The sequence below is a fragment of the Lacerta agilis genome, chromosome 5 (genome assembly GCF_009819535.1).
Source record: "Lacerta agilis isolate rLacAgi1 chromosome 5, rLacAgi1.pri, whole genome shotgun sequence".
Classification (NCBI taxonomy): domain Eukaryota; kingdom Metazoa; phylum Chordata; class Lepidosauria; order Squamata; family Lacertidae; genus Lacerta; species Lacerta agilis.
The window spans coordinates 90,623,520-90,651,040 of record NC_046316.1 but is presented as its reverse complement, the minus strand read 5'-3'; the positions used below and the strand labels follow the sequence as shown (position 1 = coordinate 90,651,040).

The window sequence follows — 27,521 nt, the reverse complement described above, 5'->3', positions numbered from 1 at the left end:
GTGGGGGTGGGAAAACAGGCAAAACTGAGATTCAGAAAGTCACAAAGTTTAGTTTAATTCAACATTTATCAGTGATGTTATCATAAGGCATCAATGTACGTTTAAAAGGAATTTCCACCTGGGTTACATACATTCTCTCCGGGTGGGGGGAGGATTGCAATAAAACGGAGGCCCAAGGCAGCCCGAGGTGCGAGGCGGGTGGCGGCAAGACTCTGCCAGGCTGGAACTGCTGTCAAAGGGGGTGCATACCAAGAGTGGCCAATTGTTTGCAATGTTTCAGGTGGGTGTGTGGAAAGGGAGGGAAACCCCCACCACATCCCCCACTAATTTTAACTAAATTTAATCTTTGTTGTGAAGGAGAGACAGAGCTTGCTGTGACTTCAAGGTACCACAAATTAGGTGAAGCATCTTTCCGATGTCTGTAGTTCATTATTGCTTTATCAAGCTTTGAGGCGAAGCACTGACGCTGCCTGAAAATCAATTTAAAATCAAAGAATGGGTGGGGAGAATGGATATGTAAACAGCAAGCACCTACTATTTTCATACGTTCAGGCTGCTGCCTGAGATTCCTCGCTCCTGCCTGCAATATGTGCCGAACGTGGCTTCTCTTTTCCAGAACGGGCGACATTAACCAATGTTCTTGTTGAAATGTGGTGGCCATGAGCACAGGAAAATCCCGTGGCTATTGCACACTACTTGTGCAACAGACAGGGAAATAAGGAGGGGAGTTGTGTGTGTCCAAAAACTGCAGAGGAGTCACCGGCTGCAGATCCCAAGGAAGAGTCTGCCACGTGTTCCCCAAGTGCACGGGGACAAGACATCTACGGCAGGGGTGAGGAACACTTTTCGGGTTGAGAAAAGCAGTGACGTTTCAGCAAAGGGAGGGCCAGATACGTGAAGTCACGCAAGCCTTATCAGACAAAAACACACACGCTGAACATAGAGCAGCCCCGCCCCCCGGCCACCTGCAATTTGCATTGCCAAAAAAAACCCCAACCCAGTTCATTTCAATAGATCCTTTTTGGGTGATGCAAACTGTAGGTGCTGGGAGCCTGATACAGATCGGAGCCATGGTGTGGGTGGTGAAGGGCTTTTTTTATCCCCCTTGGCTATGCTCCCCATCTGGACCAAGTCCCAATGCCTGCAGTTTGCTGCAGCCAGCACAGAACTCGAGTAGGAGGGGGGCCAAAGAGGAGGTGTTCAGGGAGCCTGATGGGAACCCTCTGAGGACTGCATCCACCCAGCCCATGAATCAAAGGGTTCCCCATATGTTCTTTACAGGGTCACAGCAGCAAGCACCAGCATATTCTCGTCTACACGAAGCGTTAAGCAGCCCTTTGGGCACACTCAACTCTCAAAAAGGCAAAGAGTTAATTTAAAAACACACACACGTTCCTGTACTGCCTCCACCCCTGGAAGATATGGCAATTTCCAGCACCCTGTTTGACTTTCGTTGGAAGCCTCTTTATAGACCTATTTGTTCAATTCTCAGCTCTCTGCTTCTTGCAGAAAAAGGCGCTCAGAGAGAGATATTAAAAACACAGCCGCTCCCACAGCAGGAAAACTTGACGCTGCACCATTTTGTCCACTTCCAGCCATCTTCTGAAAGATGCACCAATGCCTCTACATACGGTTGCCCCTTCCGTTCACTTTTGACACGACGGCAGTTCGGCTGGCTGGTCAGAAGGGCATTGCATAGTCAGTCTCTGTTTCTCTCTGCCTAATGGCCAGGAAGGAAAGGCTTTGGAAGAAGCTGGCTTTCATATTCAACGGTTGCTTTCTCATCCAGAGAGAGAGAGGCTTTAAAATGTCCTTAGCCAAGACACAGGCTGAACAGGACACAAAGCATACCATTCTTCACTCAAGACCTAGCCTGTTTGTCCATTCCTATGACCACTGGGAAGCACCAACAGACCAGAGAGACAATCCGCCAGAATCTTCACTTCTTCTGGCCTCCTTTAAAATGAGCAGAATTTGCACACTTAACCAATGTGGAAAGTTACCGGAGGATTGTGCCTGAGTTTGCCATTGCGTCCCACTTGTTAATTTGCAATGTGAGTTGGTGATGCCAGTCATCCTTACCTGCTGTTTTCAGAGCTGTGTTCCAGACACTAATGATGGTTTTGCAGCGTAGTTTTAGGAAAACAGGCCCCTGGCCCCGTTACAGTTGGTTGAGTGGGTTTGGGTGTCAAGCAGCCGGCAAAGTAGAAAATCAGAAGTGAAGTGAGGGAGGATTTCAAATCCACCCTCTGTCTCCTAGCCTTTAACGCTTGACCATCTTGATGAAGCCAAGGCATTGCTTGAAGGCATTGTTCTAAACCTTCCACCTCCTGAGTAACACAGTAAAGGAGCACAAAAACGGAACACACTCCACCATCACTCCTTTTTCTGTTCTTTGCAGAGCACTGTCAAACCTTCAAATATCCATGATCCTGATAGTGTTCCCCCCCTCCCTTTACTTCCTTGTCAGTGCACAGCCAGTGGCGACTTTGCCTCTCTGAAGGCCTGGAGGACACAGCCCCTCCCAAGTGCCCGAGACAGAACTCTTCCCGTTGGCAGCGGGAGAACAGAAGTCGCCCTGGAATCCACATTCATGATGCATCAAGTCAACAGATCCATCCCATAACAGTTCCCGCTTGCAGCTAGAAGAGGAGACATCCCTGATATCTGGCTGTGCCAACGAATTGGGCACCGGAAGGCACATTTGTGTGTGTAATGGGGGCAGGGGTGGGTGGGAGCAACGACAAGAGATCCAATCTCTCCCCCCCCCCCAAGATGTGGCACAGAGGGTCAGGAGGCAGCACTTGGTTCACGTTGCCCCTTGCCTGGCTGCTCCTTCACTTTCAAACGCCCGGCATGAGCTGGGGAGCTAAGCAGAAACGTTTACGTCCCTGAGAGAAATGGCACTGTGTGCAGCTTCTGGGGGTTTGTCCTCTACCACAGCAGCCAGAGGGTCTGCCACAAGAGCTGCCGCGTCCATGGCAAGGAGTGGGTTCAGGCCCTGCGTCAAGATCTGCTGAATGGTCTTCCGCAAGTTGGGGTGCAACTGGTTCTGGGTCTGGTAGAAAATGTCCAAGGCAAACGACTTCAGGGTGCCGGTGCAGAGGTCCTCGTACAATGGAATCGTGTACATCCGCGACATCTGCAATACAAATGGGACTCAGTGACCGTACAAAAATAAATATGCATTCTGGTTTAGAGCTAGCAACAAAAACTGATAGACTGGTGGTACTGCATAAGCCAGCCAAAGGACTGGCTAATTATTTATTATTATTATTAATAATAATAATAATAATAATAATAATAATAATAATAATAATAATAATAATAATAATATTGTATACCACCCTGCATCCAAAGATCACAGGGCAGTTCACAACATAAAAATACAAAATGAGAACACAAAATACATAACGAAACAAAAACAAACCAACAACCCTCTCCCACAAAAATATTTTTATTATTGTGCAAACACATTATTCTTGTATTCTAGTAAAAGGAAAAGTACTAGAAAGTACAGCAGCAGATATGTTTTATGCTGATGAGAATATTTTATTAGTTTGCTAGTTATGCTGTTTCAAATGTGCATTTTTATATTTGACTTCACTTAGTAAAGCTTTCTTTTGAAATGTTTAAGATAATTTTTTGTTAACTTTGCTCTGCTGAACGTGCATTCTGCAGTTGACCTCCTCTGTAGTGTTTTTTTAAAAAAAATGTTTAGGATGATATTTTCGTTCCCTGTGAATTATGTTTGAATGTTAATTGTATTTAACTGTACACTTTATATTCAACTTTCTTCAGTAATTTTTTATTCTGAATTGTTTTATTTGCTGTTTTAATGTAGGTTGTATGCTGCTTTGAGATCCTCCCTCTTTAAAAATATAAAACAGTATAGAAATGAAATGAATAATGATAATAATAGAGATTCAAAAGGGAAGATAGAAATAGATTGGCTTCTTAAAATCTACTGAAGCACCATGAGTTGCATCCAAGATACGCTCAGACAAACTGAACTCTACGTTAGGGATGTCCATTAATTTCATTGAGTCCTCCTTGTTACACCCCCATCTCTTATCCCTCCTCTCTCCTCCTGGGCGATGCTTCTTCGCACCTTTCCCACTCACATCCAAGCTTTTCCTCCACCTCCTGATTCCCTCCTCCGTGTAAAGCACCTCCTACGGATCAGGAAGTCTTGGTTTGGCTCTCAACCTTAAACTCGGCAGACGGCCTTTGGCGAGCCACCCTCTCTCAGCCTCAGTCCTCTGTCTGCACTACAGGAAACATAATACTGACCTGCCTAACCTCATCCAGCCCACCAATGAGTTCAGCCACCAGTTTCCACGTGCCGACAAACTGCACCACACACCTGATCCACACACTCGGTCAATCAGCAGCTTGTTTCATGCCCGAATCTCATGCCCCCGAGAGACGCAGGGTGTTTTTAATCTGGAAGTTAGTACCTGGTTTTCCAAGAAGCGGCGGACTTTGTGAAGATCGGGGTGGTAGTCGTTGCGGACAATGATTTGCAGCCAGCGGATGCGAATCTCTGCGTTCATGCCGTCCAGCTGAGCCGAGTAGCATTCAGAGAGCTTTGATATCACCTCTGAAGAGCACATACGGAAACGTTCAGAAATGGAACCAGGAAGCCTCCAACCCAGAAGGGCTTCAGATCCTTCAGAAGACTGAATTTGCAAACCTAACCCAACCACACCTTAACGCGAAAAATGCCCCTAGATTTTAGTCTGCCTCTGGCCTGCTCTGAAGTTCGTATGAGCGAAGGCAGCTAACATTCACTGCCATTCACAGCATAGCCGCTTCGGCTCATATGGTGAGATGCTCTGAACAATACTAAGGAGGAAATGAAACTCATAGGGACATAGGAAGCTGTGGTAGATCGTGCAGATCCACTGCTCCATCTAACTCAATACTGTCTGCGCTGGCTGGCAGTGGTTCGCCAGGGTTTCACACAGAGATCTTTCTCAGCTCTACCTGGAGATGCCAAAACCAGACCTGGAATTTTTTTGCATGCAAAACATGGGCTACCCTAACAAACTGCAGTCCTACCACCAAACTGGCTACAGGCATGCTGATCCCCGGGGTGAGTGTATCAGTTAGACTGGATCTTTGTAATTTATAAAAAGACATGCTTTTGCCGTCTCTAGAGAATCCACAGCTGTGAAACACTGGCCAATTTGTTTCTCCAAATGGATGTGGCGAGATGCACCGGCTTGTGACCATCGCTTTTGCTTAGGAGTTTGCAGTGTTTCCTTACCTGGCTGTCAGAGTCTATTACTGATAACTCTGGAAGACCTGAATATTTATTATTTGGTTACTGAATTTCTATACCGCTTAATATATTAAATTTCATTTTCCTTCTGGCACACCCGCCTCCTCAGCCTCTGGGTTCTCACCCAGGGTCCAAACAAACTCTCAGCAAGCCCACAAAAGTCTCACAACAAGAAGAGTTCCTGAAAACAGCAGACATCACCCTAGTCTCACACTCTTTAAGGGAATGCACAAGGCATGTGATATGTCCTCTGGCTGCCCACAGCTGTGTCCCATTCAACTGCACTCGCCACACCCAGTTTCAGGTACAGCAGGTGTGTCGAGTTTCCCAGAGGATCCTGTCCTCTCCTCCTCCAGCTTTAAACTGCTGGCTGGTCACTCATGCTCCCGTTTTATACTTAGGGCTATCTCCGATACAAACCTTTTACTCGCGACCTTCAAATTTTTCTGGCTGAGCTATGCAGGGACTCAGATGCTCACCTGCCATCTCAACGAAACTCACCTTCGGGCAGCGGAGACCCGTCCAGCAGCCTGTCAAGGAAGAGCACGGTCTGGAACGTCCGCCATTCTGCGATATCAACGCTGCCAGCAGCAGCCACAGCATCCAGAGGCTCTGCGGTCCAGAGGCTGAAGAGCGTCTCCACAGGGCAGGTCAGACTGGATCCCTGAGATAAGTCTGGCTCAATTAAAGGAGGACCCGTGGCATTGAGCCAGCGTTCAAACTCTAGTCCTGCAACAGACACACAAACCAGCATCAGACAGGGAGCAGCCTGCACTTCTTTTCAGCTTGGGAACACTCAGGTTTCTGTGAGCATTTGCAGCTGCATTACACTGGATCAGGCTGCTGGCAGAACACTATCTGTACTGGTTGGCAGTGTTCCTCCAGCATCTCAGGCACAAATATTTCTTCAGTCCTGTCCCCGGGGATGTTTTTCGCTCGTGATACCAGTGTACCGTTCAACAGTGGGTGGTACTTGCTAGAAAGGTTGTGGACTCTCCTTCATTGGAGGTTTTTAAGCCGAGGTTGGGTGGCCATCTGTCTTGGACACTTTAGCTGAGATTCTTGCATTTCAGGGGGTTGAACTGTTGTAATTCCCATTCCACCTTAATAACAGACTGAGGATGGGAGCTTGTCACATGTCTGTATAGTGTTCCAGTGTGCTGCTGGGAACTTCCGTTCCTCAGTCTGTACTTTCTCTTTCGTTTTCCGAACATGGAGGTGACTGCACGTGTGCTTTCTTTTGTCCTCATGTTTGCCTAATAAATGCTTAACTATAATGTTCATGCCAGCCTCTGTGGTGCATCTTCTGCTGCTAAATGGTCAGAAAGAGTGCCTGGCTTTCTGAAGCTAGGTCTCTGGTTTTCTGCTGCTGTTCCAGGACTTTGAAGTTCGACCGGCAGTTCGGCCGGGGGGGTGTTTGGCTCAGCAGGGAGCATGCCCGTTGTTCCCGTTTCCCTGGACAATTTACAACATGAACTAGATGTTCATTGGGGTACCTTCCAACTCTACAATTCTGTGATTCTATAAAACTGGGACCTTCAGAATGCAAGACATGTGCTCCACAACAAAGTAAAGCAAAGCATGGGTCCCAAGTCTACAGACCATGTACTAAGGCAATCTTAATCTCCAATATCACAAAACAATCATGCCTCTCCCTTCTTCCCCACCCCAAGCCCTACTCAGATAATGCCATGATGGAGCTTTCTTTCTGCTGGCAGGCACAACACCAATCAGTCAGAGAGGGGAAGGAGGACAGGAGCAAACTCTTGAAACTGCAGATGGTAGCCCATGGAAAATATATAGCTTAAAACCAAGCAGCAATTAAATTAAATACAAATCCAAGTCACCCAACTCTCCACATGTCTTTGCTGCTGGCCACACCCTGTTAAATACTTCCCTTTTCTCCTCCCAGCTCTAAGTGGTGTGAACTTAGAACAGCAACAGCATGAACTATATTCATATTCATTCCAGTACCAGTGATGAGTCAGCCGTCAAAAGCAATTCACATTTGTGACTTCCTTGAACCCAGCCCCTGGCTTCTCTTCCTGGGCTACGAATTGCAACCTACAGATTTAGCTTAAGCTGCAACAGTGCAAGAAACAGTTGAATCACTGCCAGGCCAGAGGGGACAGCTCTTTGCTGCTTCTCATTGTTGTTGTTGCTCAGTCGTTCAGTCGTGTTCGACTCTTCGTGCCCCATGGACCAGAGCATGCCAGGCACCCCTACCCTCCACTGCCTCCCGCAGTTTGGCCAAACTCATGCCAGTCGCTTCGAGAACACTGTCCAACCATCTTGTCCTCTGTCGTCCCCTTCTCCTTGTGCCCTCCATCTTTCCCAACATCAGGGTCTTTTCCAGGGAGTCTTCTCTTCTCATGAGGTGGCCAAAGTACTGGAGCCTCAACTTCAGGATCTGCCCTTCCAGTGAGCACTCAGGGCTGATTTCTTTAAGGATGGATAAGTTTGATCTTTTTGCAGTCCATGGGACTCTCAAGAGTCTCCTCCAGCACCATAATTCAAAAGCATCAATTCTTTGGCTGCTTCTCATAGAATCATATAATTGGAAGAGACCTTGAGAGTCATCAACCCCCTGCAATGCAGGAATCTCAACTAAAGCGCCCAGGACAGATGACTAGCCAAGTCTCCAATGAAGGAGAGTCCACCACCTTCCAAGGAAGTCTGCTCCACTGCTGAACAATTCTTACAGACAAAAAGTTCTTCCTGATGTTCTTGTAACTTGAAGCCATTGGTTCAAGTCCTACCCTCCGGAGCAGGAGAAAACAAGCTCGCTCCATATTCTATGTGACTGCCCTTGAGATATTTGAAGATGGCTATCACATCTCCTCTTTTCCAGGCTAAACATCCCCAGCTCCTTCAACCGTTCTTCATCAGACTTGGTTTCCAGACCCTTGCATTTCTCCCATCCCATCCCAGCCTCTACACCATCTGACTGCCAAAGAGGCCCACACAAACCACCACAACTGTGGAGCCGTCCCCTCTCTCTGTCCCTGTCTGAATGGCACAACAGCTGCTGCACTGCACACCCACAGAATGATGATGATTGCTAGAGGAGAAGATCCCAGGGTCATTTATTTTCACCACGCTTCAACAAAAGCAAAAGCAGCCAATGTGTTCTTGTCTACCTGTTCTGCTCTCAATGCATTGTTCTTTCAGTTCTGGGAAGAAAGCCAGGAAGGAATCCAAGAGATCTTGGGCCACAACACTAGTGAACTTGTACTTCTCGATGTAGGCCTGGAAGAGAGCCGGAAGAATGGGTCAAGGAGTTGGCAAGTTTCAGGGGAAAGAGAAAGACAGCTAAGTAGCAAAATCATATATATAATGGGAGAAGGAAGGGCAATAACAGAGAAGGCGAAGGGGGATGGAACAAGCATGCAGAGGAAAAAGTGAAATGCAACAGGTAAGGAAAGACTATTTCCCAGAGGAGACTGCATGGGGGGGGGAGAGAGAGAAAGGAAGGAAGGTAGGAAGGAAGGAAGGAAGGAAGGGAGGGAGGGAGGGAGGGAGGGAGGGAGGGAGGGAGGAAGGAAGGAAGGAAGGAAGGAAGGAAGGAAGGAAGGAAGAACTTATGTAAATCAACATTGTTGACCCACATTACCACTGACACCCCAAATCATGAAACTCCTTCCTCCTAAAGATTCACTAAAGGACATTCATCTGTCACAAGAACTTCCTTTAAATTATTTGGCACTTCAATCCTTTAGGAAGGCCAGGCTGAACGCAGAAATAAAATATATAATGCTCCAAAGGGTTGTTGGTAATTGGGGAGCAGGGATGCAACTAGCATGCAGGACAGGCCGCGTTTCTTGACATACATGAACACAAGACTCAGGCTAACCGCAGAATGAGCCAGAAGCCGCGCCTGAGAAGACCAGCGGAGATTTATCTAGCATACATTGCCATGTCAGCTGCTTAGATCAGATTAGAAAAGTATGCCCTGCTTTTCTATTAAAATGTCACTCAAGAGTGTGTTACAGTGAAAAACAAAAATACAATATACAGATACTAAAATGAAACAATCAATGCATTGATATTAAGAACAACAGTAATATATATTCCCGTTCCTGCTCCTCTTGCTGCATCCAGCCCAGCATTTTCTGGAGCTCTGACTCAGGACCCCTTAAGCATTGCATCAGCTCTTCACCTGAACACCACCAGCAGCAGCCCCTATGTTCTAAATGCTGCTTACTTGATCTCTCGCTTAACACTTGTGGGGATGGGGGGGGGGGAAGCAGTGAAAGCGAGGTCTCTCTGGCAACATGTAGGCCACATTCTCAGGATGGGTGTTTGCCCTGAAACCCCTTCTATCTTGTCTTCCTTCTCCACTACCTCCCGACTCATTGCTTTGACTGAGTTGCTTTAAGTGGGACCCTTCGCTAATCTGTTTCACCGAGCGGTCTCCTGCAGAAGTATTCTCCTCTAACAAACAGCTATTTTCAAGCCCTTGCTTAAAGCATGCCATACTGCCTCTCCTCCTCCTCTTTTTCTAAAATTGCCACCCCTCTCTTTCTCCTGGGTGTCTCAAAGGGAAATGCACACAGGCAGGAGTCTCACATACATGCACACGGACACACCCCACCTCTGAAACCCAAGTTACTAACTCGAAGGAAGGCATCAAAGCGTGCTGGGTCTCCACAGAGCTGAGACAGGTAGTAAACAAAGCAGTAACCTTTCTCGTACGTGAAGAGGTTCATCAGATTGCTAGGATTCACACCTGTAAGACCGAGGGACGGGGGACAGGCAAGGGGAGGGAAGGAGAGAGGGAGAGAGAACACAACAGTATCTTGGTAAAGCTGCAAGCAAAAATGTCACCAAAAGCTTCCTTGGTCCACAGCTTCTTCCCCTCCTCCTCAAATTATGGTTTATTTATACAGCATCATCAGTGTCTGTGGTGCTCCATAAAGTTTCAGAAGCAAAACATGAAACAGGCCCCTGCAACTCCACATGCTAAGAGTTTGCAATCTAGAACAGGAAATGGAGAAGGCAGAGAGAGAGAGATGGGTGAATCTGTGGTCACAGCCACACATATTCAACCAGGCATTCGGTTGATTTAAGATTCTATGGCTTTTAAAATCTGTTTGTGGGAAGGTGTTGGCTTGTTTTTGTTTTATTATGTATTTTATATTCTCATTTTGTGCTTTTGTGCTGTGAACCACCCTGGGATCTTGGAAAGGAAAGGAAAGGAAATCAGGAAGACCAACATTTTAATAAGGAATTGGGAAAATTTATAATTTATCTTAAAAACCATTGTAAACAGTTAAAATTGTTGGTAGGACTGGAATAACACTTGTAGTTTAATGATGAATTTTGGACGCAATGGAGAGGTAAAAGATTTGGATTATTATAAAAGATGCAAGAGGAAACGATTAACAATAGGACCCACAAAGGGGAGGAGCAAAGTTCAGGAGATTCTTTGGAACCTTGTTTCTATGTTGTATGTTGGATATGTGACTGTAAAATGTTAATCTGAAAAAAACAAACAAAAAAATAAATTTATAAAAAGGATAGGGAAGGAAAATAAAAATAAAAGAGCACTCTTGTACCACTTTCATAGTTTCCTCTAAAGGATCTTGGGTACTGCAGTTTGTTAAGGTTCTCCTAAGAATTCTCAGCACTCTTTACAAACTACAATTCCCGGGGTCACTTGGGAGAAGCCACAGCTGTGAAAGAGGCATAAGAGTGCTTCCTGGAAAAAGCACATGAAGAAGGGACACAGATGGTGATCACAGGGTCTGGGTTGGTTCATATGGGGAGAGGCAGTCCTTGAGGTATTACCATCAAGTAATCTAGCAGTTACCTGTAGGCCTTATGTAATCTCCTGGGGTTCTTACAGTGCAATCCTACAGAGTTCAGAGGGGCTTAGGCTTACTGTCAGGCAGTAAGGATTGCAGCCTTATTATAGACCCTTCTGTAGTCAAAGAATGTAAAGAAGCAGGGAGATGAGAGAAAGAAGGGAACCCAGCAATGTAATGATGTGTTGTGGGACTGAAATCCAAAATAACCACCTCCATACTTTATCGTGAAAGCTCGTTGCCTGCCCCTAATTTAGAGCAGCATTTTGATAAGCAACGACTTCCAGTGTGCTGTGATATTTCATGCTTGGCCTGTCTCTGCGACACTGAATTTGTTTTGTGAAACTGACCCAAGATGCAGCCACTTATTTCAGGCTTGGGGGAGGGGGTGGAGGGGGGGATGAGATTACAGCCATGATAGCAGAAGCTCAAGCATAACAGGAAGCCAGAAATGGGCAGGGTGAGCCGGCCTGTTTGATAAAAGCCGAGACGCAGCCGGCTCATCTCAACGCAGGACATACCTGGCTCCAGCTTCACCTGAAGCTTGCTAACAGGGTTGTCCTCCCCAAGGAGCTTCATTTGCCTGTGGAGGGCATCAAGCCGGAAGGCAGTCTCCAGGCACGTGAAGGCAGCACCTGCGCACGGAAACAAAATGTATTGGTGCCCGAAACTCTGCAGCCAAAAATCTGGCTGTGCATTTCAAATACACATGGACTTCCGCTTCCCTTCCCTTTGCAACCCCCAGCCACCTCTTTTCTCTGATCATTCTCTCTCCCAGTCCCTCCAGCCCTCTCGCACTCCTCTCGTGGCCTTCTGATTCTGCCTTCCCTCCTCTCAACCGCTCCCAGTTCCAAACTCCATTTCCTAACCTCCCCGTGACCCTATTAGGCCTGCTCTCTTAACGGGACCTCACCATTCTGACCCAGTCCTTGCTACTTACTATCTGGACAGCTCACCCACTGGCAGCCTGTCCCCACCTTTCTGTGACATCATGGAAGGCCAACCAAACACTCCAAGAAGCTATGTTGCCAAATTGCAAAATCCCCAAACCATGGCATTACAATAAAGATTCAGGGAAAGTAATTAGTTCATTCAGCCTTACAACAATTCTACAGAGAAGGGGTGGGCACACTTCAGGTTTGTGGCATCTGCTTCCGCTGTTTTTCACTAAAACCCCAAGGGAACCCAACTGGAGCCAACTGCAAAATAGTGTGTAGGATATAGACTTGGGAGTCGGTGCAAGGTGCCTCTGAGCACATGCTTAGCCCAGGAATTTACATCCAGAACCTGAACTGAGCTCATAGCCCTTCCACACAAAAATCCACTCCTGGTTTTCCCCCAAAGCTTTCTTTAGTTCATCAGTTTAGAGAATTCTGATCTACTGCAGATTGTCCAGACATCTACCAGTTGGTTGTGATCAATCTTCTGCCCACAACTGCTGTGAAGTAGGTCACTGTTTCAGGAGCCGGTGAAATGGGGACAAGAGAAAGCAGCTAATCTGAGATAAATGACCAAGTTGAAATCCTGGGCTTCCCAAGAAACGCCCAGCGTTCAGCAGAGGGGATGGCACGCACAGGATCTCAAGGAAGCAGATGATGGAAGGGTGTACACTTTAGGGCTCTCACCCTAAAGGCAATTTTAAATGAAGTTATGTGACAGCTGCTATCACATGGTGAGCTGCTCAAGTGCATGACATAAACTGGGACATTTTCTGCCTGCAACTGGAAACCTTTTTGTGATATCAGTTAACCAAGAATCAAGCTGCAACCTACAATTCATCGACTCCAGAGTAGTCTCATTAAAATTCAGTTGTTTCCATTTCAGTGGTCCAATCTGTCCTCTGATTTCCCATCTTATTTGTCTTCAGAGGTCAAGGTTTTTACATGAGTAGAAGGTGTCCTTTTATTTAAAATGCATCTCTGGGTTATTTGTGGGGCCTGCCTGGTGTTTTCACATGAGGAGAATGTGTGCTTTTATTTAAAATGCATCTCCGGGTTATTTGTGGGGCATAGGAATTCGTTCATATTTTTTTTCAAAATATAGTCCGGCCCCCCACAAGGTCTGAGGGACAGTGGACCGGCCCCCTGCTGAAAAAGCTTGCTGACCCCTGTATTACAGTATTTGTAAGAATGGATTCCAAATGTCACTGAATTTGCCCATGGCAAGTCTGCATTTATATGAAAGTTGTTCATATGTTGCGAGTTTGCATAAGCCTTCAATCCAATCGTAGAAGGGAATCAGGGCTACTCCTGGGCCAGGATCTAAAACCCACTTCGAATCACGGTTTCAGATCTTGATTAAACAAGAGCCTTAATGATGGCTTTCGCCAAAGGAACGACAAACTGCCTTACGGATGTCGGGAGGCAAAGGGGAAATTTTCTCCCGCAAGGGGAGGAGCCGTGGGGAGGTATCTTGAGCTTGGCTTCCTATTTGTTGAAAACGGTTATTTGGGAAGTATTAGGAGCTCCAAGAGATCTAGAGCGTCAGGACTGCAGCTCCCTGATGCTTTGTTAGGAACTGTAGATGCTGTAAGAATGGGAGCTCTTGGGGGCCCCTGCTAACGGCGCCCAGGTTGCTGAAACAAGCTCTTCTTTTCAAACAATGTAAACAAGGTCACGGAAGCAACCACCTACCCTGCCACGCTTACCGTAGGTCTCGGTGGTGATCCGGCGCTGAGCGTAAGTGGCCAGCCCCTCGCTCAGCCACATCTCTTCCCACGTGGCATTGGTGACGGCATTGCCAAACCAGCTGTGGGCCACTTCGTGGATGACATCGATGATGAGGAATTCGTCGCTCTCCAGGATGGAAGAGATTATGAAGGTGAGGCAGGGGTTCTCCATGGCGACAATGGGGAAAGAGGGAGGAAGGAAAACTATGTCGTACCTGGAAGGGACAAGGGCGGGAGGGGGGAGGACGCAGGTCACTCTCAGGACCTTGGAGCCATAGTTCTCACAAGTGTGTGGAAATGCATAGAGGAATCCCCCTTCCCAGCACTGGAGGACTTTGGGCTCTCAAATTTCAGCCGCAGCCTGCGAGACTCTAAAATTTGGTGCCCCTCGCCTCTCAAGCTCTGTTCTAAAGCATTGTTTTGGTGCCCCAGTGCGACCCAACCAGTCACGCCACCCTAAAACTGCCTGTTCCCGGTCTCTCCCAGCCCATCTGCGCATTCTGGGTGTGGTGGGAGGGGCACTGCCATTGAAGTGGTAGGGTTGGCTGTATGTTACGCATCCACTTCTCAAAGGAGCTGCGAATGGCAAACCTGAGATTTCCCCATGTTATGGGGTAGATTAAGACAGGGACTGGCTTTGTGCAGGTACTCAAGCCCTGTACCCCATTGAACAGAATCAGTTCTGGAGTTCTTTTATAATGGCACACAATCCAATGGACTGGCCCCTTATTTATCACAATCTTTCTACTTGCAGTAGGAGAATGAAAGAATAATGCTGCCCCCCACAGCTACAGCATCGCTCCCTCCCACATTCACCTGCCACAATTTAAGGCGGATGATGACAAGCTGGAACGTGTGAAGAGGAGGGCAACCAAGATGATCAAGGGTCTGGAAACCAAGCCTGCTGAGCAACGGTTGAGGGAACTGGGTATGTTTAGCCTGGTAAAGGGGAGACTGGGAGGAGATAGGATAGCCATCTTCAAATATCTGAAGGGCTGTCACATGGAAGATGGAGAAAGCTTGTTTTCTGCTGCTCCGGACGGTAGGACCCGAACCAATGGATTCAAGTTAAAAGAAAGGAGATTCCGACTAAACATCAGGAAGAAATGTCTGGCAGTAAGAGCTTTTCAACAGTGGAATGGACTCCTTCAGAAAGTGGTGAGCTCTCCTCCTCTGGAGATTTTTAAGCAGAGATTGGATGGCCGTCTGTCATGGCTGCTTTCATTGAGATTCCTGCATTGCAGGGGGTTGGACTAGATGACCCTCAGGGTCCCTTCCACCTCTATAATTCTATGACCCCATGAAGAGCCTTGAACAATTGTTGTATTCTTGAATGAGGGAGGCTCATTATAACCGTTTGAAAAAACACCACTTAAAAGTCTAACATTTCACCCATTAGCTCTGGATTCTGATCCTTTTGCACTCCGTGTCAGAATGAGCCAGACTTTATATTATTCAAAGTTTTCTGTGCAAGGAAAGCAGCGTGCTCACAATTTGGCAAAGCACCCTTAACTTCAGAATAAAACCCTTCTGGATGAGGCACCCGTTGCATACCTGATACCATTCTTGGTACCCAAGAGGTACGGGTGGCAGGGTAGAAAAGAGCCCCTTGAAACTCCTGAATCACTGCCTCTACAGATACCTTCCATTTTATTCCAAAAGCGTGAATGCACCAAACCTACCTTCCCCATATATAGGGCCCATAGAGGCTCTCTGCAGCGCTGAGCCAGCGCTCAACCCGACCCGAGAGTTTGCTGATAGCTGTTGACAGCAGGCACGGTTCCGCCCACACTTTGCTCCTGTTACAAAGACAGCAACAGTCAACTCACTGACTTCATGCCGGTTCCGCCATTCATATCATTCACTAGTGTTTTTGGATCCCTGTTACGAAACTTAAAATACACATTTGCAGACAATTTCAAGGTCTAAGTCGGGAGTTGTCAACCTGGTCCCTACCGCCCAGTAGTGGGCATTTCAGGATTCTAGGTGGGCGGTAGGGGATTCTACAGCACAAGATGAATCCTCCTTCCATCGAGCACTGGTGGGCGGTAAGGAAATTTTAGAAAGATGCATTAGTGGGCGGTAGGATAAAAAGGTTGACTACCCCTGGTCTAAGAAAAGTTCCTGATTGATGATTAGGCAAAAGCCACAAATATTTTCCTGGGTATGGAGATGCCACACAGTGTCTTGCGGCATAACCGGTCAGCAGCGTTCAAGCTGCACAGGTCTGATCAAGAAGTGTGCAGTGTCCCATGTCACCGGGAACAGCTTTTCCTGATCCGTCCGGCTCGATGACTTCCAAGCACAAGCCTTGCATTTACGCATTAGCCTGGTAGACGCAGGTGAGCAAGGATTCCATGCAAGCGAGCTGGTGGAGGAGGCATAGATTGCTCCATCCTTCCTCAATCAGGCCACTTGGTTTCTGTGACAGAAACCAGGAGAAGGAAAGTCTATTCCTCCACCGCCAGCATGGAAATGCAACAGGTCAGAGGAAGGCGCGTGAATCACTCTATCCCTTCTCCACCACTCTGCTTGGTAGGAAGCAGTTTTCTACTCTTCCACCACCAGCATAAAAAAATGCAGGCTAGTAAAAGAACAATGAAAACATGCAGGCCAATGAACTTTGTGGGCACATCTGAAAGGCTGCTAAAGCAGGTCCTCACAATGAGCACAGTTCAGGAAGACCAAAGTAGCTTACCTAGGACCAATGTCTGCAGGTACAAGGTCCCCTGCCACCAGTGCCACAAGGTAAGCAGGAATTGGGTATTCCATGTAGAACTCATAGGTGCCCTCTTCTTCCTCATAGGTGCTTTGGGTAGCACTCATCAACACTTGCATACCTGCAGGAGCCTGGGAAACAAGCAACGGGCTGTCAAGATGCTGTACGGGCCAAGGAGACTAACAGCTGGTTTGCACAACACTCAGCTGCCTAGTCTGCACATCCCAGCAAGCTAAACTGTGGCTTACCAGGAATATGTGCAGACATGCAGAGTCCTGGAGAGGAGCAAGCAGCCACTTTGCTCTTCCCTGGTCCTTTTTGTTTTTCTTGTGCTGCGCTGAGCTAAGCCAAGGTTTGACTTGGCATGACATCCAAACACAAGAAGGGCTGTAACTCAGGGGCAGAGTATCTGTTTTGCCTGCATAAGATCCCAGGTTCATTCCTTAGCAGCTCCAGGTAAGGCTGGAGAAGGCTCCCTGTTTAAACCCTGGAAAGTCACTGCCAGTCTGTGTTGACAATACTGAGCTAGATAAACAAGGCAGCCTGCCTTGTTCCTATGGGGTGAAGCTCGCTCCTCTCTAACCACAAACTGCAGCAAAGGTTTGTTCTTGACTAGTGCTTGCAGTTGGTAAGGAGAGAGTTTGGGTTTGGACAACAGGCTAAGCCAAACCTGGGCTTAGTTCAGCCCAGTGCAGGAACAAAACCAAAAGAGGAGTGGGGAGCGGCTGAGAGTTCTTCTCTGGGAACTCACACATTCACCACCGTTTAGTGACATGCAAACCAAGCAAATGTGCGCACACAAAAAATAGAAATTGCCCATGCAACCCAAATTCCTAAAATAAACAGAACTCTATATAAACTGTGAAAACTGAGCAGATTTCCATAATTTCTTCAAGTCTGCCTAACTTTTTGCTGCTCTGCTAGTCACTGGTAGGTCAAAAGAGCAGAAAGGGGCACTAAAGCCCCAGTATGTACCACTGGGAAATCCTTCCTGCCAACCCTCTGGCACCTGAGATAACAACAACAGATTAGACAGCCGGACAGCTCTTTCTAGGAAGGATATTCAAGGGGTGTGAGCAGTATCAGTTGAAGCAAGATGTCTCTGCCCTAGCCTGGGGTGACAAGAAAGGGAGATTGTGATCCACTAATATACCAACTAGCCAGCTTCTCATGGACCAGTATTCAGTTACAGATGGGTAGCCGTGTTGGTCTGCCATAGTCGAAACAAAATAGAAAATTCTTTCCAGTAGCACCTTAGAGACCAACTGAGTTTGTTCTTGGTATGAGCTTTCGTGTGCATGCACACGAAAGCTCATACCAAGAACAAACTCAGTTGGTCTCTAAGGTGCTACTGGAAAGAATTTTCTATTTTGTATGGACCAGTATTGTCAGCCTTTCAAAAAGGATGCTGAATCAGACTTCAATTTGAATGTCAGGCAGCTACATTTGTGAGCGAGCGTTAATACTCAAAAGCATTTAACACAAATTAGTTATGCCTTAAGAGAGCCTCAGTGTGTACTCTTGCTTTTTAAAATTTAAAGCACACCCGTGGACCGCAAGGGGTTTTAGTAACAAACAAAACGAAAAAGCAAACCCACACAAGTCTGAAGTCAGCTCAGCCTAATCCTCCAACCACTTGAGTGAACAAGGAGACACAGATCAAAGTCTCTTGTGCGGATCGAAATGAATCAAGAGGGATAAATGACAGGTGCCCAAAGTGATGTTTATTTCAGAGTCCAACTCCTGAAGAAAAAGAACCAGAGTTCTTTGGGAAGGGCGGGATGCTTAGAACCTGACTGCCTACCTGCACATGGCATTCTGGCAACAGACCCAGCAGATAAAGTAGAAGTTGTTAGCCAAACACCCATCCCAGAAGTATTAATAGGGTATAAGGGAAAGCACCAAACTTTTCCCCCCGAGCAGGTCTGTTCAGACGGATCCCAACATATCACAGAGCACAGCAACCTGAACGACTGTTTCTCCTCCCAAAGGAAACAGTGGTTTGTTACAGGCTTCCTACCTTGACAATGGCGGAGTAAGTACATTTCACAGCTGGTGTGTCAAAACAGGGGAAGAAGGAGCGGTTGCACACGGAATGGCCTTGCGTGAAGACAAATGGCTTGGCGTTGCCGTAGGTCAGCTCTGGATCCAGCCACCAGATCTAATAGAAGCAACAAGAAGGAACGTGTGAGAAATGGCAGTATTTTTTAAAAGAGTGAGACGAGTTTCATTTTATTAAACTGCACACATCTCTCATGAGGGAAGAGGAGAGGGAGGCAGACAAGCTGGCAAAAATACCCCACCCCGTGTCTGTCCATGAATAAGCCAGACTGTGTCCTTTTCCACCACCAACATTGGCACAACCATAGTGGAAGACCAACCAACTGCCCCGTATGAAAGTGAACCAGGAGAGGCAGGCAAAGACACCACCGCAGTTTATCAATGTTGAAAGCTGTCTAATTGTTAACAGTTAATTACTTAGCCAGTCGGTACCACTACTACTTAACACACCTTAAGGAATGGCTCCTCCCAGATGTACCTCACCACCACTTCAGATCACCAAATCCGCTCCACTTACCTGTGGGGAGGCGGGGCTAAAGGCCATGCCACGACCCCTTGAGAACCCAGGGGGAGCTCGAGTCGGTCTGAATCGACAGAGCTCCCCCTACCAGTGGTTTACCCTTACTTGACTCCCTGCTCTGCGGGCAGGAGTCACATATAGTCAGGTCCACTCGATGCCTAAGCCAATACCGCTCACATTCTGTAACCAATAAAGTTGTGGCCAAATTTTGCCCAATAACATCAACCTTATATCCTGTGTCCTTGTGCTTTATTTCATCCTCGAGGGGGTGGTCGCAGGGTCTCGACACGCAATTCTTTGCTCTACGACAGGCATGTCCAACAGGTAAATCGTGATCTACCAGTAGATCACTGGACGTCTGCGGTAGATCACTGGTAGATCATTGGCTCCCCCCCAAAGAAGCTGCACAATTGTGGCTCCCCTAAAAAAAGCCAACATTTTACCTCCTCCCTGAAAAAACTCAACAACTTTGACCTGAACCCCCAAAAAATGGGCCTTCCTCCTTCCTATAAAAAGCTCAACAACTTTGACCTGAACCCCCAAAAAGGGGGTAGATCATTGCCAGTTTTTAACTCTGTGAGTAGATCCCAGTCTCTTGGGAGTTGGCCACCCCTGCTCTACGAAACTCAACTGCCTTGAGGAAACATACCAAATGCCATCTCTGCATACTTTTTGCCAGCAAGCTCAAGCATCAATTTTTATTCAAGAAAGGTGTTTAAAATAACACGGACAGATGCCCAAGCTGGTGTCATTTCGACATTGCTGCTGCTAGTCTTGAAGTATTGTTCTGTTTGTAACAGGTATTTTGTTCTAATTGTTTGATTTATGACTTCGGGCATTCTATCAAAAAGTGACAGTAAGCTTTATATTCAGAGGGCATCAACAAGTCAAAGGCTGGCTGGTTTCTTTGTCCCACACTTTCCCTTCACGCGTGCTTTCCATTCTAGAAATGAAGGTTTTCTGTTTTACCTTCTCCCTGGTGCCATGCATCTGCTCTGATTTCACAAACCAGAATAATAGCACCTCTCTCTATGCTTGATTTGTAGCAAAGAAATAACTCCTCTGTGTAATTGCAGGCAAGTTTCCCCCATGTGATTGTTCTTCTCAGCAACCCTGGCTCACCTGACCTTACCATAACTGGAATCCACTGCACTGGACCAACCTGCACTGGCGGCATCACAATGTGTACAAGTGCCATGAGAAACAGAATTAAAATGCAATGCCAAAAACAGCAGCAGGACTTACATATATGCCTAATTTCTACATACACAGCAAGCCTTGCTCACAGTGAATCCAGATGGCCCTTAGCCATGTGGTAACTTAACCTTTGCTTCTGCCATCCAGATGTTTGGACTATTATTTATTATTTTTATTTATTAAATCTGTATACTGCCCCACACCTGTAGATCTCAAGAGTGGTTCAACTATAACTCCCACCAGCACAAGAACATAGGGAAAGCTCTCTCATACTAAGAATGGAAGCCCTTTTTGGACCATCTCAGGAAATATTATAGTTTGATGAACTCGCAAGCAGGATCTGAAATGTGAGCAACAGAAGGAATTAGAGAATATAGTATTGATGTATTGGTTTAAGAAGGTATTGTGCAACAAGGGGGTGGACTGAAACAGAATGGAATATGGGGCGGGAAGTTGAGAAAAGTTAAATTCATTATGTACAACTGAAGTATATACGTCCAACTTTTGAAAATTTGATTAAATTTATTACAAAGGAAGCTACCTCCTACTGAACCAGGCCACTGGCCCACCTTGCTCAGTACTGCCCACACTGACTGGAAGCAGCAATAGAGGGTTTCAAGCAGGAGATGTTCCAGGCCATACCTGGAGATGCCAGCAACTGAACCTGAGACCTTCAGCATGCAAAGCAGATAGCGAAGCTGAATGGAGGGGCTGAGAATTGTCGTTCCAAACATCCGGAGAGGACCAGGTTGACAACTTTCCACAGTGTGCATGCAGTCAGCTGGCAGCCTGGTCATCTGTCCTACCCTGCCAAGTGGTGTGGAGAATGTGACTATACTCCTGTCCTTAATCAGAAACCCAGGGGAACAGTAAGAGTTTCCTCACTTATCAGGACACCACAGATCAGCAGCGGTAAAATACTGAGAAAGGCTGCTGCTACCATTTCGGCTTCCAGCACCAAGACTGTTGGCTGCCACATCATGGACTTGGTATCAAAGGAATTATACATGGTCCAAAACACACTACATTCCAAACCACAGAGCCTAGGGCTTGCCAATCAGAAGGTCAGCAGTTCGAATCCCTGCGACGGGGTGAGCTCCCGTTGCTCGGTCCCTGCTCCTGCCAACCTAGCAGTTCGAAAGCACGTCAAAGTGCAAGTAGATAAATAGGGACCGCTCCAGCGGGAAGGTAAACGGCATTTCCGTGCACTGCTCTGGTTCGCCAGAAGCGGCTTAGTCATGCTGGCCACATGACCCGGAAGCTGTCTGCAGACAAATGCCAGCTGCCTTGGCCTATAGAGCGAGATGAGCTGCAACCCCAGAGTCGTCCGCGACTGGACCTAACGGTCAGGGGTACCTTTACCTTTTTACTGATTCAATGATTAATCTTTCCATTGGAAGAAATAATCCAGGAGTCGTCCCAAACTAGGTTGCCCAGGCTCCAGACACAGACACCCCCATATGAGACCAACCCTCTCTCTCCCTTGTCCCTCAATCATAGTTGCATGTTGGGCCAGCTGTGACATCAGCACCCACCTGATCAATCCCCTCTCTTCGCCCTCTCCCTATTTTTAAAATTCCAAGCTCTAAACAGGACGGAGGGATTCAAGCATGCCGTTCATTTAGCGGGCATCTAGATAGTTCCAAAACGTTTTGATCCCAAGGCTACAAGCCGATTTTTTATATATATTGGGACTTTTACAGTAAAGACAGTTGAAGCCTTCCTACAAATCTGTGCTTTACGCCAAACAACACAAGGAGAAATGAAACGCTCATAAAATGTGTGTCTTGTTACTTGGAAAGAACGGCAAGGGAGGAGTGCAGAGAAACAGAAGGAAATTAATCCAGAGCTGTGTCAACATTTTGAAAGAAATGGCACAGAGGTCTCCAGTTGTCTTGACCACGGGCAGCTTTCCAAGAGGCAGCACAGAGAAAAGGCCTTTCCACTGCCTCTTTTTGGAACCTGGTGGACAAGCATGGCTTGTTCCATTGTCATGAAAAGCACAAAACAGTAAAGATAAGAAGTTCAATTGTCCAATTATCACAAAGAGAGAGAAAAAGATTTAAGAGAAAAATACCAACCATTTATGGACAGCTGGTCCTAAGTGGGTTAAAGCCCTATTTTCTCGACCTCACCTATCAAACAGGGTGAAGAAGGTATGAAAAGGCCCTGAGGATTTGAAATGAGGATGGGGAAATCTAAATAAATACTGTATTGTTCAGCAGTTGATTTCAACCAGATGGGAAGGAGCAAATAAAATCCAGCACAAAAAAGGATGATGGCCAAAGGCAACAGACTCTGTCATCCCAGGGAGGGGAGGCAACATGCCTTGAGAGTTAGCCTCAGCATTGTATAAGGCCCAGTGCTTTGTTTTGGTGCACGATGCTATGGAGAGTGCTGGCCCTGTGCAACTAATCGCCAAAGTATGTAAAAATAAATAAGGGAATTATAGCTGTGCAACCCTTAGGCCACCCTACCACATCCACATGATCAGGAGACTGTTCCCTTTGAGACACTCTAGAACTGTGTCCAGCCCATTGCTTTGTTTGGCACATTGCTCTCATGGCAGTATATGCAGAAATTAATAAGGAACTGGGAGTGCACCCCCCGCAAATGAAGCTTTGGGGCATCATATACCACACCCCCACTTCCAGAAGAGTGGTCTCTGAGACACCAGAACATTGTGTCCACCTGGTGTCATTTCTGAGCAATTCACTGAAAAGTATGCTAGATCTACATCAAGAACTGCCCGATATTTGTGGAAGTGAGTAAGAAACTGAGATTGTGCACCCCACAAAACCAAGAGACTACCACTTTCGGATTGCCCTGGCATTCTTTCCAACTCAACTCTTTCTTTTTGCAAAAGACACTGGTGGCCATGCTGGCCCATGCAAATCTTTGCAAATAAATATACAAATAAGGAACTGGAGCTGCACAGCCCACAATAGGCTTGAGGCCACCACAAATCATACTTACCCAACCAGAAGACTGTCACCTTCAGGGTGCCCTAGCACTGCACCCAGCCCAGCAGTCAAGAGCATTGGGTCCACACTAATAATTGCCAACGCATGCAGAAATGATCCAGGAACTGGGGTTGTACATCTGGCACTAAGCTTTGGGGGTTGAATTAGAGGACCCTAGAGGAACCTTCCAACTCTATAATTCTATGATATCAAGAAAACTATTTCATTTTGGTGGAAGGGACTGTCAAGTGTGTTTCTCTTAGTTCCTTATTCTTTTTTTTATTGGCTATTATTTAAATAGGAGCTGCATGCCTGATCGTGTCTTGTAGCAGATACAACGCTAGAGTGACTCAAAGGCAATAGTCCAGGGGTCAGCAACCTTTTTCAGCCGTGGGCCGGTCCACCATCCCTCAGACCATGTGGAGGGCCGGACTATATTTTGAAAAACCATATTTTGAACGAATTCCGATGCCCCACAAATAACCCAGAGATGCATTTTAAATAAAAAGACACATTCTACCCATGTAAAAACACGCTGATTCCCGGACCATCCGCAGGCCGGATTTAGAAGGCGATTGGGCCGCATCCAGCCCACGGGCCATAGGTTGCCTACCCTGCAATGGTCTCTTGCTTGCAGAAGTGCATAACCCTAGCTCCATATTTTCATATACATTGGCAATTATTGGTGTGGGCACAGCCCAGCATGTGCGACAGTGTCTTGCACCAAAATGAAGCATTGCTGTGGTGATTCAAAAGCAACAGTCTCCTGGTTGTACCAGTGTGTGATTTTGTTTGGCCCACATGTGTTGGGTGCATGCCCCCAGTTCTTTATCCATTTCCTCCCCCCCCCCCAATATATTGATAATAAATGGAATGGAGGAAATACACTTCTCAGTATCCTGAGCCAAATCAAAACACTGGGTGGCTGCAGTGCTAGGAGTGTCTCATAGCAGATACTCTCCTGGAGCTGCAGGTATAAGACTTATTATGGTAGCCCAAAGCTTTGTTTGGAGTGCACAGCTCCAATGCCTTATTTGCAAGTAGGATTACCATGTGCTAAAAAGCACTGCACAAAATCAATGGCTTGATAGAGAAGAATTCTTGAGGGTCTTGAGGATCTAAAAGGGGAAAGTCACAGAGATATACAGCATACCCCAAAGCTTATTTTGGGGTGCAGTGGAACGTAAGCCAATTGCTTACTGAAACTGCTCATCTAGCGTCATTGCGAATTGTTTTGGGGAACTGGCAACTAGTCGCTAACTCCTGTCCTGTTTGCAGTCCAGCTTTGCAAATTGTTTTGGGGAACTGGCAACTAGTCGCTAACTCCTGTCCTGTTTGCAGTCCAGCTTTGCAAATTGTTTTGGGGAACTGGCAACTAGTCGCTAACTCCTGTCCTGTTTGCAGTCCAGCTTTTCTAAAGAATCCTTTAAATTCTGGTTTCATGAGTGTGCTGAAAATTATGTGCAGGGAGATCCCTAAACTCCCCTCACAGCGTATCCAGGATTCTCCAGGGAGAGGGAATGGCTCTTATTCCAAATCTCAGTCTCCTTGACTTAACAGACACATAGCTGTTTTCTTGACAGAAGCCTTGTGATGGTACGATCCGAGAATGTCCTTGACAGCTGTTCCCCAATTCTGACCCTACCTTCTAGAAAGAATGTGGCAAGAATCAATATCTGAACATCTTCTGGAAGTGAGAGAGGTCAGAGAAATAAGGAGCAGAAGAGATGATTTTTTTTAAAAAAAGTGTTATTCCATGAAAATGTTTTTTAATGCATGCAAGTTATTATCAGACACCTGTTAAGTCTCGGGGCGGTAGGGAGTTGAGTTCATTACAAATGCCATGTTCATTGGAAAGGACAAGGCAATATTAGCAGCTGTCACAAGGTGACCTGTGTAACAGATCAAGAGCAAACCATCGCTGGTTGGAGAGTGCAGGGAGGGGGAATTCAAGTGGATCCCTGCCCCCACATGTCCCACATGCCTATCTGCAGAGGAGACTTTCCAATATATTAAACCAGTTGCACATGATATCCAAATTAGGAAACTGCATTAAGGGCTCATTGGTCCTGGTTTGATATTCTGATTTGAAAGGAGCCTTCAGACCACTTTTCCAGCTCAGATGTCACAGGAAACTGTGGTTAAGAAACAAGAAATCTCCAATACAGCTGGGTGCACAAGAGATGAGGGAAGCAGAACAGGGGAAAGGAGCAATTGAACTTTATTAATCATTTGTTGTTGGGTCAGCCCCATTACGTTTGATGCAGACCAATGTGGCATGACAGCTAACGTGATGGATTTGGAGGTAAACCTCAGAAAAGTCTTTCCACATATTTTTGCCTGCCGCAAAACCCTTGCCTGGATGCTGGAATGCATTCTAGGAAACACTCACAGCTTCCACAAGGGTCCAGGCAGTAGTGCTGGATCTCTTCAGGAGGGTATCCTCCTGAATTAAGAGGAGTAACCTTTAAGGCTCTCTAGATTGTGTTGGCCTCCAACTCCCATCAGCCCCAACCAGAAGGCCAATGGCCAAGAACGGCATAAGTCATAATCCAATTATATATGGTAGACCTGCCCCTGCTCTGGAACATGTATCAATTGTTCTGGTTAGCAACTTGTCACTCGAATTATTTTTCTGCATCCCTTATTGTCAATTTGCATTTCTTTCTCAAGAATCTGCTTTCCTTTCACCTGGATAAGGCTTGAACGAAGCTGGCCTTTATAACTTCCTTGACTCTGTTATTTAACCACGCTGGTATCCTCTTAGACCTTGCAGCATCTTCCGTACTCTAGCCGAGCTGCTGTCAAAGGGTAATCAGCTCCAGATCTGCACAGCCTCCATGACCATCACCTCCACTGCAAGTTATCCCCTAAAATGACACCACGGGCACCACCCACCCCAAAACACAATATTTGAGGATGCACAGACAAATGGGCACTTACAGCAGGTGCATCGATCGTGGTGTAGCGGATGATGACCTGGAAGGGCTGGTGAGGCTCCAGGGAAGACGGCAAGGAGATGGTGAGGGCCGAACCGTAGTCCGTGAAGGGGTCCACCCTGAAGAAAAGCGGGCAAGGGGCCACCGAGGCCGGCACGGGGTCGTCGGGGAAGGTGGGAATGGGTGGAGGGGGCACCCCAGGCACGAGAGGAAAGTCAGAAAAGGAGCACGGAAAGTGGTTGGCGGGGCTGGCCGGGGCAGCCAGGGGAGAGTGCGGGGCAGCCGCTGCAACCCTCAGGGCACCCTCGGGGTCTGGCGGAGGGGTCCCATCCTGAGAGCCAGGGGCAAGGGGGCAGTCTGGTGAAACCAGGCAGTCGGGGGGCCCTGCCACCGGGCAGCTGTGGTGGCAGCGGTGGGCGGCCAGGGGGTCTGCCAGGGGCTCAGGGGCCAGGGGCGGCCCCAAGGCCGAAAGTGCGCTTGGGGTGCTGAGCGGGCAGTGCGGGTGGGGGTCCGAGAGGGGCGTGGGAGAGGGGCACCCCGTGGGCGGGGAAGGGCAGCGGGTCAAGAGGCGCCCGGGGGCCGGGTCGCACCTCTCCGGGCCGGACAGCTCCGAGGAAGAGGAGGAGGAGGAGGAAGAGGAGGCGGGAGCGGGGTCCCAGGCGGGGCACCTCGGGGCGCCATCCCCGCCGCCGCCGCCGCCGCCCCGGTTCTCCACGCTGCCCGGCGAGGCGGCGTCGGGGAAGAGGAAACCGCAGCGTCCCCCGCCACCGCCGGCCGGGGAGAGCCGGAAGGCGACCGAGGCGACCCGCAAGGCCGGGTGCGCGTCCAGCACCAGGGCCTGCCGGCGGCTCTGGCTACCGCCGTTGCTGCTGCCGGCTCGGCGTCCCTGCCGGGCGCACAGCTCCAGCACCGAGCAGCCGGCCAAGGCGCGGGCGTCGGGCCGCAAGTGCAGCCCCAGGCGGAGGTGCCGGAGGCGGAAGAGCGACGAGCTGGAGGCCGAGGCCACGTCCGGGGGGCTCTCCGAGGCCGCCATGGGCGGAGGGCGCCGGGCGGAGAGAGGCGCGCGCGGCGGCGGCGGCGGCGGGCGGCCCAGGCGGCGGCTATGTGAAATCCATGGGCGGGAGGCGGCGGCGCGGCTTTGGGCTCGCGCAGGCCGCTCGGCAGCGCCAGGAAGAGGCTCGGCCCGGCCCGGCCTGGCCCTGCCCAGCGCCGGGGCCTGGCTGGCTGACGGACGGGCTGACTGGCTGCCGGGCTCGCGTGCGGCGCCTCGCCCAGGGTGCGGGGTCGTCGGCCGCCGGGAGGCGCCCGAGGGAAGCGGGAGGCGGCCGGCAGCCGCCAGCAGGGGGGAAAAGAGCGCGGC

The 27,521-nt window shown here is 48.1% G+C and overlaps 1 protein-coding gene across 2 annotated transcripts; it reads right to left on the bottom strand.

Annotated features, from left to right (window-relative positions):
• Nucleotides 1–1,376: 1,376 nt before the first annotated feature.
• RNPEPL1 (arginyl aminopeptidase like 1) lies at nucleotides 1,377–27,484 on the bottom strand. 2 transcript variants are annotated; one of them, XM_033150843.1, is made up of 11 exons: nucleotides 26,166–27,484; nucleotides 18,502–18,642; nucleotides 16,461–16,612; nucleotides 15,445–15,561; nucleotides 13,742–13,977; nucleotides 11,616–11,729; nucleotides 9,904–10,016; nucleotides 8,428–8,536; nucleotides 5,789–6,016; nucleotides 4,461–4,603; nucleotides 1,377–3,142 (listed from the first exon to the last, which is right to left on the bottom strand). In XM_033150843.1, exons 1-11 carry the CDS (start codon nucleotides 27,192–27,194, stop codon nucleotides 2,870–2,872), a joined length of 2,655 nt encoding a protein of 884 aa, XP_033006734.1. In that variant the 5' UTR covers nucleotides 27,195–27,484; the 3' UTR covers nucleotides 1,377–2,869. The 2 variants fall into 2 exon arrangements, with proteins under 2 accessions (XP_033006734.1, XP_033006735.1); XM_033150844.1 differs by lacking the exon at nucleotides 15,445–15,561 and having other exon boundaries at nucleotides 26,166–27,244.
• Nucleotides 27,485–27,521: the final 37 nt, after the last annotated feature.